The 12,013-nt window shown below is 50.4% G+C and overlaps 1 protein-coding gene across 1 annotated transcript; it reads right to left on the reverse strand.

Moving 5' to 3' along the window:
• Window positions 1-525: 525 nt before the first annotated feature.
• rilpl2 (Rab interacting lysosomal protein-like 2) lies at window positions 526-11,628 on the reverse strand. The gene is made up of 4 exons (XM_084323504.1): window positions 11,124-11,628; window positions 10,794-10,945; window positions 10,572-10,700; window positions 526-961 (listed from the first exon to the last, which is right to left on the reverse strand). Exons 1-4 carry the CDS (start codon window positions 11,409-11,411, stop codon window positions 940-942), a joined length of 591 nt encoding a protein of 196 aa, XP_084179630.1. The 5' UTR covers window positions 11,412-11,628; the 3' UTR covers window positions 526-939.
• Window positions 11,629-12,013: the final 385 nt, after the last annotated feature.

Below are 12,013 nucleotides of genomic sequence, written 5' to 3' on the forward strand. Positions count from 1 at the left end.
GATCGAGGCTCATATGAAACGCGCCAGACAGTAAAAAAAATAATTTTCCCATTCGGCCTCAATGATACTGCAGTGGAGCCCCTAAGAGGCTCTGGCCACTATTGCATGTCACCGATTTAAATCTGGCGGGTAAATCTGCAGAGCCGATCGGGGACCTTGATCCGTTTATTAATATGGAATAAAACAATAACAACTTGCCACAAGTTAACTCATGGCTCTGGTCCTCAACGGGTGGAATCGAAACACGAGTTAACTCGTGCTTGGGCGGCAAAGTGTATACAACTCCCAAAACTATGGCGACTTCCTCTCACCTCAGACCCCACTCGTTCACTTCCATTAGAAAAGGTCAATCATTGGCAAAACTATGGCAATCATTCATCGTCTATGGGGCAGCCCCAGACTTTACATCTAGGTGACGTCACAAATTTGAGGGTTCACTCTTAATTCCTAGCTTTAGGAGTGTTGTGCATGTTCACAAAATGGGTGGCATTCCCCTTTTTAAAAGAGTGGTTAATCCTGAGGGGGAAATAATTGAGGCTCACATATTGCTTAAATTAGTCTTTATTTATTGGACATGAAAAGCCATTAGGTTACCCTATGGTATAATGTATATATCATATAGCCTGATGACAATGTTTCCAGAACATTTCTAGTGAACTTGCAAACTTCTCAAATGATGTTTATGTAAATACTAGTCAGACAATACTGTGGATGACTCTGGACATCTTTGTCACATAATACAAAAACATTTCTCCTATAGCAATAAACCCTTTATGTTAAAATAACTATATAATTCTTATTACATTATCAAATGTCACATTGTTAAAAAAATAAAAAATGCTTACTACAAAAGTGGTAAACCCGTTAAAAAATATGTGCATACAAATCCTGTTTAGTTTCCGTAGTAATAACATGGCCAGTTCTTGTCGGAGGCAATTCTTATTTCCGCCTGAATGAAAACCTAGAAATAGAATTAATTCAGAATTAGTCAAAGCAATATTAATGTTCATCCTTGTGTAAGTGACAAGCATAGACATACAAATAAAACACATTTATAGTTTAGTTAAATTGAAGTTCCAGTGGAAGTAAGATTGAGTCATTACACAATGAATCTGACATTGACCACAGCAGCATATCCATTCAGTTAACTTAATTATCCCACATGGGGAAACGTGGCTTGCAGTCAGGAGTTAAAGATCCCCTCCACTTCTATATGGAATAACAATTTGTATAGATATGTTTTTCCCCACCAAATTGTTCAATGAATTGCGGAAAATGGCTTAGCAGTATCTCTTCGCCTATACCCTCTTTGAAAATACTAAAGAACTATGCAAATTGTCAACAAGAACCCATTAATATTGGGAATCCCAAGTCAGCCGCTTCTAGTCTTTCAAGATATGTCGATACCTACTCGGCTTTCTGTATGTAGAAGCTAAAGCTGTCAAGTGACTACATATTGGACGGTCGGACCATGAAAGGTTCTGCCTTTTAGTGACATCACACATGCAACTCAGATGTCAGGGAAGTACAGAGAAGCTCTCCCTCTCCAGGGGAAGAATGTGAAAAATGTGCTCTGGTGACAAGTTCGGCACGCAAGTTTCAAGAGGAGTAAATCCATAAAAATGTGTGGAGGGGACAATGCCTTATAGGGATGCAATATACGGAACACAATATATAGGATATGATAAACAATCGCTAAAGTCCTAACTTGTATGTGCAAATTACACAGGTTTATTGCATAGGCCCTAGGAGACAACTGTGTTTTACTTATATTGCACTTGAACTGCAGCGCTCTAAATCTGGTTTGAAGGGAGATTACGAGACTCTGCATTCACCAGGCTACAGAAAATCGCTCTTACTTTTATTCATCCACACACAAACACAAACATACTGGGCATCAGCACAAATGCTGCCGGTCACAAGTGAATCATTATGAGTCTAGACACGAGCCGTGAGAAGAACATCTAGTCTGGTTTTCTACAGCATCGTGATGGATACAGAGTCATGGCAGAGTTATAAAGTAACTCATTACATTTACTCACAGTTCTTGTATTTGATTTGAGTAACTTTTAGACAAAACTACTGCAAGTATTTGCAAGAGCCTATACTTGAGTAAGTAAAGCACAGTCATTCTTGACAAGACTGACGCAAGCTTCATTGGTAGGATTATAAAAAGAGACTATCCCGAAACCCTGTACTTATAGTGACTGATCAAAACACAACACTAAAAGTACTAAGTACATTTTTGGGGGACAATATTGTAATGTATACAAAAATCTATTTGATTAGAAAGTAACTAATACTATTTTAGAGGGCAACTCTTTCTAATTGTCATTTTCTAGACAAGTACAGTTACTCCTCCTGAAGTAAAAAATGTGATGGTGTCCACACAAACGGTGTTCACACGTGATGGTGTCCACACAGACGGCATCTTCACCGTTTATTTTGCAGAGTACCTCGCGTGAAAATGGGCTTGGCGGGAAATTACAAGTACGTTCTGCGGTGCACGCTGCTCAGTAACCTGTGTGGACCGGCTGTCTATTTTGCCATAAGTACCTCGGGCACAGGCGTAGCTTTAGAGGGGGGTTGCAGGGGGACATGTCCCCCTCAATATTCAGAAGAGGTAAATGTGTCCCCCTCCAAAAATATATATAATATGAAAGAACCCCCTTGTCAAAATATTTAAAAGCAATGCAGAATGACTGAGACCCTTACTGCATTATATCGGTGTCAGCCGGGACCTGAATGTTGTCTTTTCCTTTACATAATTAAAGACATTTCCACCATGAATTGATGCAGAAAAGTACACCAGAATGTAGGAAATTAAGTGTTTGACATTCAAAATATTCAAGGGGAGGACCACACGCTTAAAGTTACACCCCCCCCCCCCCCACTGTTGACACCAAACCTAGGCCCTTGACCTCAGCCATGGTGCTAGATATGTAGGATGACAGCCTGCGTGAGCTGTGAGGCCCTGCGTCATCCTACATATTCGGAGCCGATCCCCTTTTCTATCAAGAGTATGCGAGGTGCTCTGCAAAATAGAAGAAAAAGAAAAATGCTCTGTTGACCGTCTGTGTGGACAGCATCACGTGTGGGAACCGTCTGTGTGGACAGCATCACGCGTGGGAACCGTCTGTGTGGACAGCATCACGCGTGGGAACCGTCTGTGTGGACAGCATCACGCGTGGGAACCGTCTGTGTGGACAGCATCACACGTGGGAACCGTCTGTGTGGACAGCATCACGCGTGGGAACCGTCTGTGTGGACAGCATCATGCGTGGGAACCGTCTGTCTGGACAGCATCACGCGTGGGAACCGTCTGTGTGGACAGCATCACGCGTGGGAACTGTCTGTGTGGACAGCATCACGCGTGGGAACCGTCTGTGTGGACAGCATCACGCGTGGGAACCGTCTGTGTGGACAGCATCACGCGTGGGAACTGTCTGTGTGGACAGCATCACGAGTGGGAACCGTCTGTGTGGACAGCATCACGAGTGGGAACCGTCTGTGTGGACAGCATCACACGTGGGAACCGTCTGTGTGGACAGCATCACACGTGGGAACCGTCTGTGTGGACAGCATCACGCTCGTGGGAACCGTCTGTGTGGACAGCATCACGCTCGTGGGAACCGTCTGTGTGGACAGCATCACGCTCGTGGGAACTGTCTGTGTGGACAGCATCACGCGTGGGAACTGTCTGTGTGGACAGCATCACGCGTGGGAACTGTCTGTGTGGACAGCATCACACGTGGGAACCGTCTGTGTGGACAGCATCACGCTTGTGGGAAGCGTCTGTGTGGACAGCATCACGCTCGTGGGAACAGTCTGTGTGGACAGCATCACGCGTGGGAACTGTCTGTGTGGACAGCATCACGCTCGTGGGAACAGTCTGTGTGGACAGCATCATGCGTGGGAACTGTCTGTGTGGACAGCATCACGCGTGGGAACTGTCTGTGTGGACAGCATCACGCGTGGGAACTGTCTGTGTGGACAGCATCACGCTTGTGGGAAGCGTCTGTGTGGACAGCATCAGGCGTGGGAACCGTCTGTGTGGACAGCATCACGCTTGTGGGAACCGTCTGTGTGGACAGCATCACGCTTGTGGGAACAGTCTGTGTGGACAGCATCACGCGTGGGAACTGTCTGTGTGGACAGCATCACGCGTGGGAACCGTCTGTGTGGACAGCATCACGCGTGGGAACCGTCTGTGTGGACAGCATCACGCGTGGGAACTGTCTGTGTGGACAGCATCACGAGTGGGAACCGTCTGTGTGGACAGCATCACGCGTGGGAACTGTCTGTGTGGACAGCATCACGCGTGGGAACCGTCTGTGTGGACAGCATCACGCTTGTGGGAAGCGTCTGTGTGGACAGCATCACGCTCGTGGGAACAGTCTGTGTGGACAGCATCACGCTCGTGGGAACTGTCTGTGTGGACAGCATCACGCGTGGGAACCGTCTGTGTGGACAGCATCACGCGTGGGAACCGTCTGTGTGGACAGCATCACGCGTGGGAACTGTCTGTGTGGACAGCATCACGAGTGGGAACCGTCTGTGTGGACAGCATCACGAGTGGGAACCGTCTGTGTGGACAGCATCACACGTGGGAACCGTCTGTGTGGACAGCATCACACGTGGGAACCGTCTGTGTGGACAGCATCACGCGTGGGAACCGTCTGTGTGGACAGCATCACGCGTGGGAACTGTCTGTGTGGACAGCATCACGAGTGGGAACCGTCTGTGTGGACAGCATCACGCGTGGGAACTGTCTGTGTGGACAGCATCATGCGTGGGAACTGTCTGTGTGGACAGCATCACGCGTGGGAACTGTCTGTGTGGACAGCATCACGCGTGGGAACTATCTGTGTGGACAGCATCACGCGTGGGAACTGTGTGTGGACAGCATCACGCTTGTGGGAAGCGTCTGTGTGGACAGCATCAGGCGTGGGAACCGTCTGTGTGGACAGCATCACGCTTGTGGGAACCGTCTGTGTGGACAGCATCACGCTTGTGGGAACAGTCTGTGTGGACAGCATCACGCGTGGGAACCGTCTGTGTGGACAGCATCACGCGTGGGAACTGTCTGTGTGGACAGCATCACGCGTGGGAACCGTCTGTGTGGACAGCATCACGCGTGGGAACCGTCTGTGTGGACAGCATCACGCGTGGGAACTGTCTGTGTGGACAGCATCACGAGTGGGAACCGTCTGTGTGGACAGCATCACGCGTGGGAACTGTCTGTGTGGACAGCATCACGCGTGGGAACCGTCTGTGTGGACAGCATCACGCTTGTGGGAAGCGTCTGTGTGGACAGCATCACGCTCGTGGGAACAGTCTGTGTGGACAGCATCACGCTCGTGGGAACAGTCTGTGTGGACAGCATCACGCTCGTGGGAACTGTCTGTGTGGACAGCATCACGCGTGGGAACTGTCTGTGTGGACAGCATCACGCGTGGGAACTATCTCTGTGGACAGCATCACGCGTGGGAACTGTCTGTGTGGACAGCATCACGCTTGTGGGAAGCGTCTGTGTGGACAGCATCAGGCGTGGGAACCGTCTGTGTGGACAGCATCACGCTTGTGGGAACAGTCTGTGTGGACAGCATCACGCGTGGGAACCGTCTGTGTGGACAGCATCACGCTCGTGGGAACCGTCTGTGTGGACAGCATCACGCTTGTGGGAACAGTCTTTGTGGACAGCATCACGCGTGGGAACCGTCTCTGTGGACAGCATCACGCGTGGGAACCGTCTGTGTGGACAGCATCACTCGTGGGAACCGTCTGTGTGGACAGCATCACGCGTGGGAACCGTCTGTGTGGACAGCATCACGCGTGGGAACCGTCTGTGTGGACAGCATCACGCGTGGGAACCGTCTGTGTGGACAGCATCACGCTTGTGGGAAGCGTCTGTGTGGACAGCATCACGCTCGTGGGAACAGTCTGTGTGGACAGCATCACGCTCGTGGGAACAGTCTGTGTGGACAGCATCACGCTCGTGGGAACTGTCTGTGTGGACAGCATCACGCGTGGGAACTGTCTGTGTGGACAGCATCACGCGTGGGAACTATCTCTGTGGACAGCATCACGCGTGGGAACTGTCTGTGTGGACAGCATCACGCTTGTGGGAAGCGTCTGTGTGGACAGCATCAGGCGTGGGAACCGTCTGTGTGGACAGCATCACGCTTGTGGGAACAGTCTGTGTGGACAGCATCACGCGTGGGAACCGTCTGTGTGGACAGCATCACGCTCGTGGGAACCGTCTGTGTGGACAGCATCACGCTTGTGGGAACAGTCTTTGTGGACAGCATCACGCGTGGGAACCGTCTGTGTGGACAGCATCACGCGTGGGAACCGTCTGTGTGGACAGCATCACTCGTGGGAACCGTCTGTGTGGACAGCATCACGCGTGGGAACCGTCTGTGTGGACAGCATCATGCGTGGGAACCGTCTGTCTGGACAGCATCACGCGTGGGAACAGTCTGTGTGGACAGCATCACGCTCGTGGGAACAGTCTGTGTGGACAGCATCACGCTCGTGGGAACTGTCTGTGTGGACAGCATCACGCGTGGGAACTGTCTGTGTGGACAGCATCACGCGTGGGAACTATCTCTGTGGACAGCATCACGCGTGGGAACTGTCTGTGTGGACAGCATCACGCTTGTGGGAAGCGTCTGTGTGGACAGCATCAGGCGTGGGAACCGTCTGTGTGGACAGCATCACGCTTGTGGGAACAGTCTGTGTGGACAGCATCACGCGTGGGAACCGTCTGTGTGGACAGCATCACGCTCGTGGGAACCGTCTGTGTGGACAGCATCACGCTTGTGGGAACAGTCTTTGTGGACAGCATCACGCGTGGGAACCGTCTGTGTGGACAGCATCACGCGTGGGAACCGTCTGTGTGGACAGCATCACTCGTGGGAACCGTCTGTGTGGACAGCATCACGCGTGGGAACCGTCTGTGTGGACAGCATCACGCGTGGGAACCGTCTGTGTGGACAGCATCACGCGTGGGAACTGTCTGTGTGGACAGCATCACGCGTGGGAACTATCTCTGTGGACAGCATCACGCGTGGGAACTGTCTGTGTGGACAGCATCACGCTTGTGGGAAGCGTCTGTGTGGACAGCATCAGGCGTGGGAACCGTCTGTGTGGACAGCATCACGCTTGTGGGAACAGTCTGTGTGGACAGCATCACGCGTGGGAACCGTCTGTGTGGACAGCATCACGCTCGTGGGAACCGTCTGTGTGGACAGCATCACGCTTGTGGGAACAGTCTTTGTGGACAGCATCACGCGTGGGAACCGTCTCTGTGGACAGCATCACGCGTGGGAACCGTCTGTGTGGACAGCATCACTCGTGGGAACCGTCTGTGTGGACAGCATCACGCGTGGGAACCGTCTGTGTGGACAGCATCACGCGTGGGAACCGTCTGTGTGGACAGCATCACGCGTGGGAACCGTCTGTGTGGACAGCATCACGCTTGTGGGAAGCGTCTGTGTGGACAGCATCACGCTCGTGGGAACAGTCTGTGTGGACAGCATCACGCTCGTGGGAACAGTCTGTGTGGACAGCATCACGCTCGTGGGAACTGTCTGTGTGGACAGCATCACGCGTGGGAACTGTCTGTGTGGACAGCATCACGCGTGGGAACTATCTCTGTGGACAGCATCACGCGTGGGAACTGTCTGTGTGGACAGCATCACGCTTGTGGGAAGCGTCTGTGTGGACAGCATCAGGCGTGGGAACCGTCTGTGTGGACAGCATCACGCTTGTGGGAACAGTCTGTGTGGACAGCATCACGCGTGGGAACCGTCTGTGTGGACAGCATCACGCTCGTGGGAACCGTCTGTGTGGACAGCATCACGCTTGTGGGAACAGTCTTTGTGGACAGCATCACGCGTGGGAACCGTCTGTGTGGACAGCATCACGCGTGGGAACCGTCTGTGTGGACAGCATCACTCGTGGGAACCGTCTGTGTGGACAGCATCACGCGTGGGAACCGTCTGTGTGGACAGCATCATGCGTGGGAACCGTCTGTCTGGACAGCATCACGCGTGGGAACAGTCTGTGTGGACAGCATCACGCTCGTGGGAACAGTCTGTGTGGACAGCATCACGCTCGTGGGAACTGTCTGTGTGGACAGCATCACGCGTGGGAACTGTCTGTGTGGACAGCATCACGCGTGGGAACTATCTCTGTGGACAGCATCACGCGTGGGAACTGTCTGTGTGGACAGCATCACGCTTGTGGGAAGCGTCTGTGTGGACAGCATCAGGCGTGGGAACCGTCTGTGTGGACAGCATCACGCTTGTGGGAACAGTCTGTGTGGACAGCATCACGCGTGGGAACCGTCTGTGTGGACAGCATCACGCTCGTGGGAACCGTCTGTGTGGACAGCATCACGCTTGTGGGAACAGTCTTTGTGGACAGCATCACGCGTGGGAACCGTCTGTGTGGACAGCATCACGCGTGGGAACCGTCTGTGTGGACAGCATCACTCGTGGGAACCGTCTGTGTGGACAGCATCACGCGTGGGAACCGTCTGTGTGGACAGCATCACGCGTGGGAACCGTCTGTGTGGACAGCATCACGCTTGTGGGAAGCGTCTGTGTGGACAGCATCACGCTCGTGGGAACAGTCTGTGTGGACAGCATCACGCTCGTGGGAACAGTCTGTGTGGACAGCATCACGCTCGTGGGAACTGTCTGTGTGGACAGCATCACGCGTGGGAACTGTCTGTGTGGACAGCATCACGCGTGGGAACTATCTCTGTGGACAGCATCACGCGTGGGAACTGTCTGTGTGGACAGCATCACGCTTGTGGGAAGCGTCTGTGTGGACAGCATCAGGCGTGGGAACCGTCTGTGTGGACAGCATCACGCTTGTGGGAACAGTCTGTGTGGACAGCATCACGCGTGGGAACCGTCTGTGTGGACAGCATCACGCTCGTGGGAACCGTCTGTGTGGACAGCATCACGCTTGTGGGAACAGTCTGTGTGGACAGCATCACGCGTGGGAACCGTCTGTGTGGACAGCATCACGCGTGGGAACCGTCTGTGTGGACAGCATCACTCGTGGGAACCGTCTGTGTGGACAGCATCACGCGTGGGAACCGTCTGTGTGGACAGCATCACGCGTGGGAACCGTCTGTGTGGACAGCATCACGCGTGGGAACCGTCTGTGTGGACAGCATCACGCGTGGGAACCGTTGTTCAGATTACATTGTTGTTTATCCTTGTTCAGGTTCATTGCTTAACCCTTTCACTGCCACGCTTATGTACATCCTTATACCATCCTCTGCCAGCTCTATTTGTCTATGGAGAAGTTCCCCTTCTTTGCAGGGCTATAACTTTTTAAATTGTATTGCTAAATTGACATTACTATGGCCCATTCAACGTCAATTATCTATCGTTCAGGATGTAGGAACGTTATACTTTTCATTCACATATTCATACTAAAATACGGTCTAAAGTATAAATATGTTTTTATCGTTTTCTGCAGCATTCTGCAGAACGTGATTTATAGCCCTAAATGCATTATATTGATGATCAAATACAGTTTGATAGCGATCGGCGCGAGATAAAAAATTTCAAATGGACGTGCTTCTAGAAGTTACTACTTATCATCTGATGTTGACCGGATGGGGGGGGGGGGTCGTTTATAATTCCGTGGCCAACGTTAAATGATTCATCTAGTGTGGGTGATATGATCATTAGAGCAGTTTGTATCGAACACGGTAAAAAAAAACGCTGAAACTTACCCCGGTCTCCTCGGGCCGTGGGGCAATGAGCAAAAATATTCCTATTATGGGATGTTGAAATATGCGATCTATCTCCAGGTTGTATAATAGTATATACGTCCAAATCATGTTGTTTATCGAGTTATTGGTAACGGATCGCTATCCATTGTGTCGAGCTCGAGTCTCGGGACATATAGCGAGTGGTCGGACCGAATTAGGGTGAGCACCAGTTTCTGTTTCCGGTTTCCGGTTTTTGGCGATCCGCCGATCGGCCACCAGATGGCACTCTTGAACCGTTGGAGAGTTGAGAGGGGATCAACAGTAGATCTCAAGTCTCCGCGGGAGAAATATGATTGCGATCACAGATTTTTGAAATATTGATCTCAATGACGTGTTACGGCGTCATTGGCAGAATTAGCATGGCGGGGAATGACGTGTTAAGGCGTCCTTGGCGACTATAGTGTTAAAAGAAGGAACACGCCAACGTTATGGGGAATGCGCTTACCGCCTTCTCCAGAGTCAGACGAGAAGATAAGATACCAATTTCCTCTCTGTGCGTTCAAAGCTATTCGCCTGGCCAAGCTTAGCACAAATTAATGGACGCGGATATGGACCACTAGCCTAGCTTAAAACTCAGGGAGAGGTGTTTTTGGCATCTGCTTCCATTCATTTGTGCTAAGCTGGTTAGCTTTCTATTGAACGCACAGGAAAAAAATTGCTATCGTTCTTCTTGTCTTGACTCTGTAGAAGATGGTAAGCGCGTTTCCCCACAATGTGTCGGCGTGTTCCTTTAATAATGTCATAATTAAGCAATAAACATATTACTCACAGTTTGCTGATGGCTGTCCTCTCCTCCTTTAGTTCCTCCTTTGCATTGTCTGTTGTGATGGTGTCTGCAGATGGCGGAGACTCCAGATCTATTTCTACCATAGCTGGTTCAGCTTGTGGCAGGATCCCACTGCAAAGCATATAGGAACGGGATCATAACACATGTAAAACAAATATAAATATGGTAAAAGACTTTATTTTAATGGAGGTTTTTAAAAATCACCTCTTGTATAGCTGAAGCTCCTCTTGAGCGACCATAAGTTGAGCCTTTAACTGGTTCCTCTCCTGGAGAACCTCCTTTAGTTCCTGCATAGTAAAGCGCGGTCTGTTGGGGTCTTTCAAGTCTACCACCATCTGGTCTGGTCCGAGTGTTTGCTGTTTTTAATGGGAGACATCTCGTTTTAAAACCAGTTCAATGTGCATGCACGTGAGAGACTGATGACCCGAGGTTATTAGACGGAAGCCAAAATCGTGTCTATGTTCCACGTCTACAAACATTGAATTAGGCCTAACTTCTTCCATGATGAAAAAGGGTTGGCAAGCCCACACTCACCGTGCCTTGCCCCGTGGAGTTCTCTCTGACGATCCTGTCCAATTCGCTCTTCAAGTTGTCCCGTTCCATTTTCAACTCTTCCAGTGACAGGTTGCATTTGTTCACCAAAGTCTCGAACATTTCCAAAACGCGGACAATTCGAAACTGTAAATCCGAAACCGCCTCGCCTTTGCTGCTTATTTTAAGCAGATCCCTGCCGATCACGTAGGAAATGTCATACACATCTTCCACCGTGAGCTGGAACGCGTCCTTCTCGAAAGCCAGGGCAGGCGACGGCTCCTCTTCCATGATGATCGAGAGAGAGTTTGCAGCTGCAGCTCCTAAAAAAAAGCTCGTCAAAAAGCTATGTTCTCACCATTCAAAATCGCTTTTTTTTTAGAACGCCTAATGACAGTATGCGAGAAATGTGGTTTTCGGATGTTTACCCTGCTTTGATTGATTGATGACGGGGTGGGTGGATGGATGATGATGATCGTCGCCAGTTTGACTCTAGTTCGCCTGTCGCTTCCACACACACACACACACACACACACACACACACACACAGCATCAACCAATCGCACTGTCTGCCGTGTCCTCGCCTACAGGAAAGGGGAGCAGGGTAACCCTGGCGACAGGTGAAGCCATGCGCATAATCAGGTGAGACAACACGTGATGTTTTTTTCTGGGGGCTTTTCATTTTCGTTACCTTCCATATAGGCGAGTGTTTCCACAAGTGTTTGATTTAAGGTTATTTCACTTGAGTAGAACATGTCAAGTTTCAGAAGTCTTAAATGGGGGACCCTGATGTAAACAAGACGAAAGTCTTTCTCTGGTCTGCATCCCCTTAACAATTGTGTTTATTGAGCTGTACTGTATTGTACCCATTCTGCAATCTGTTAATAAAATGT

The sequence above is a fragment of the Notolepis coatsorum genome (genome assembly GCF_963971535.1).
Source record: "Notolepis coatsorum genome assembly, chromosome: 10".
In the NCBI taxonomy this organism is placed as follows: domain Eukaryota; kingdom Metazoa; phylum Chordata; class Actinopteri; order Aulopiformes; family Paralepididae; genus Notolepis; species Notolepis coatsorum.

What these genes read in the sequence shown, in the direction of transcription:
- rilpl2 (XM_084323504.1), bottom strand. Translation starts at nt 11,411, where the DNA reads ATGGAAGAGGAGCCGTCGCCTGCCCTGGCTTTCGAGAAGGACGCGTTC. An exon ending in ACTCCACGGGGCAAGGCACG is followed by an intron (nt 10,946 to 11,123) that starts GTGAGTGTGGGC and finishes CATTAAAAACAG; the next exon opens with CAAACACTCGGACCAGACCA. An exon ending in AGGACAGCCATCAGCAAACT is followed by an intron (nt 962 to 10,571) that starts GTGAGTAATATG and finishes TTCTATTTCTAG; the next exon opens with GTTTTCATTCAGGCGGAAAT.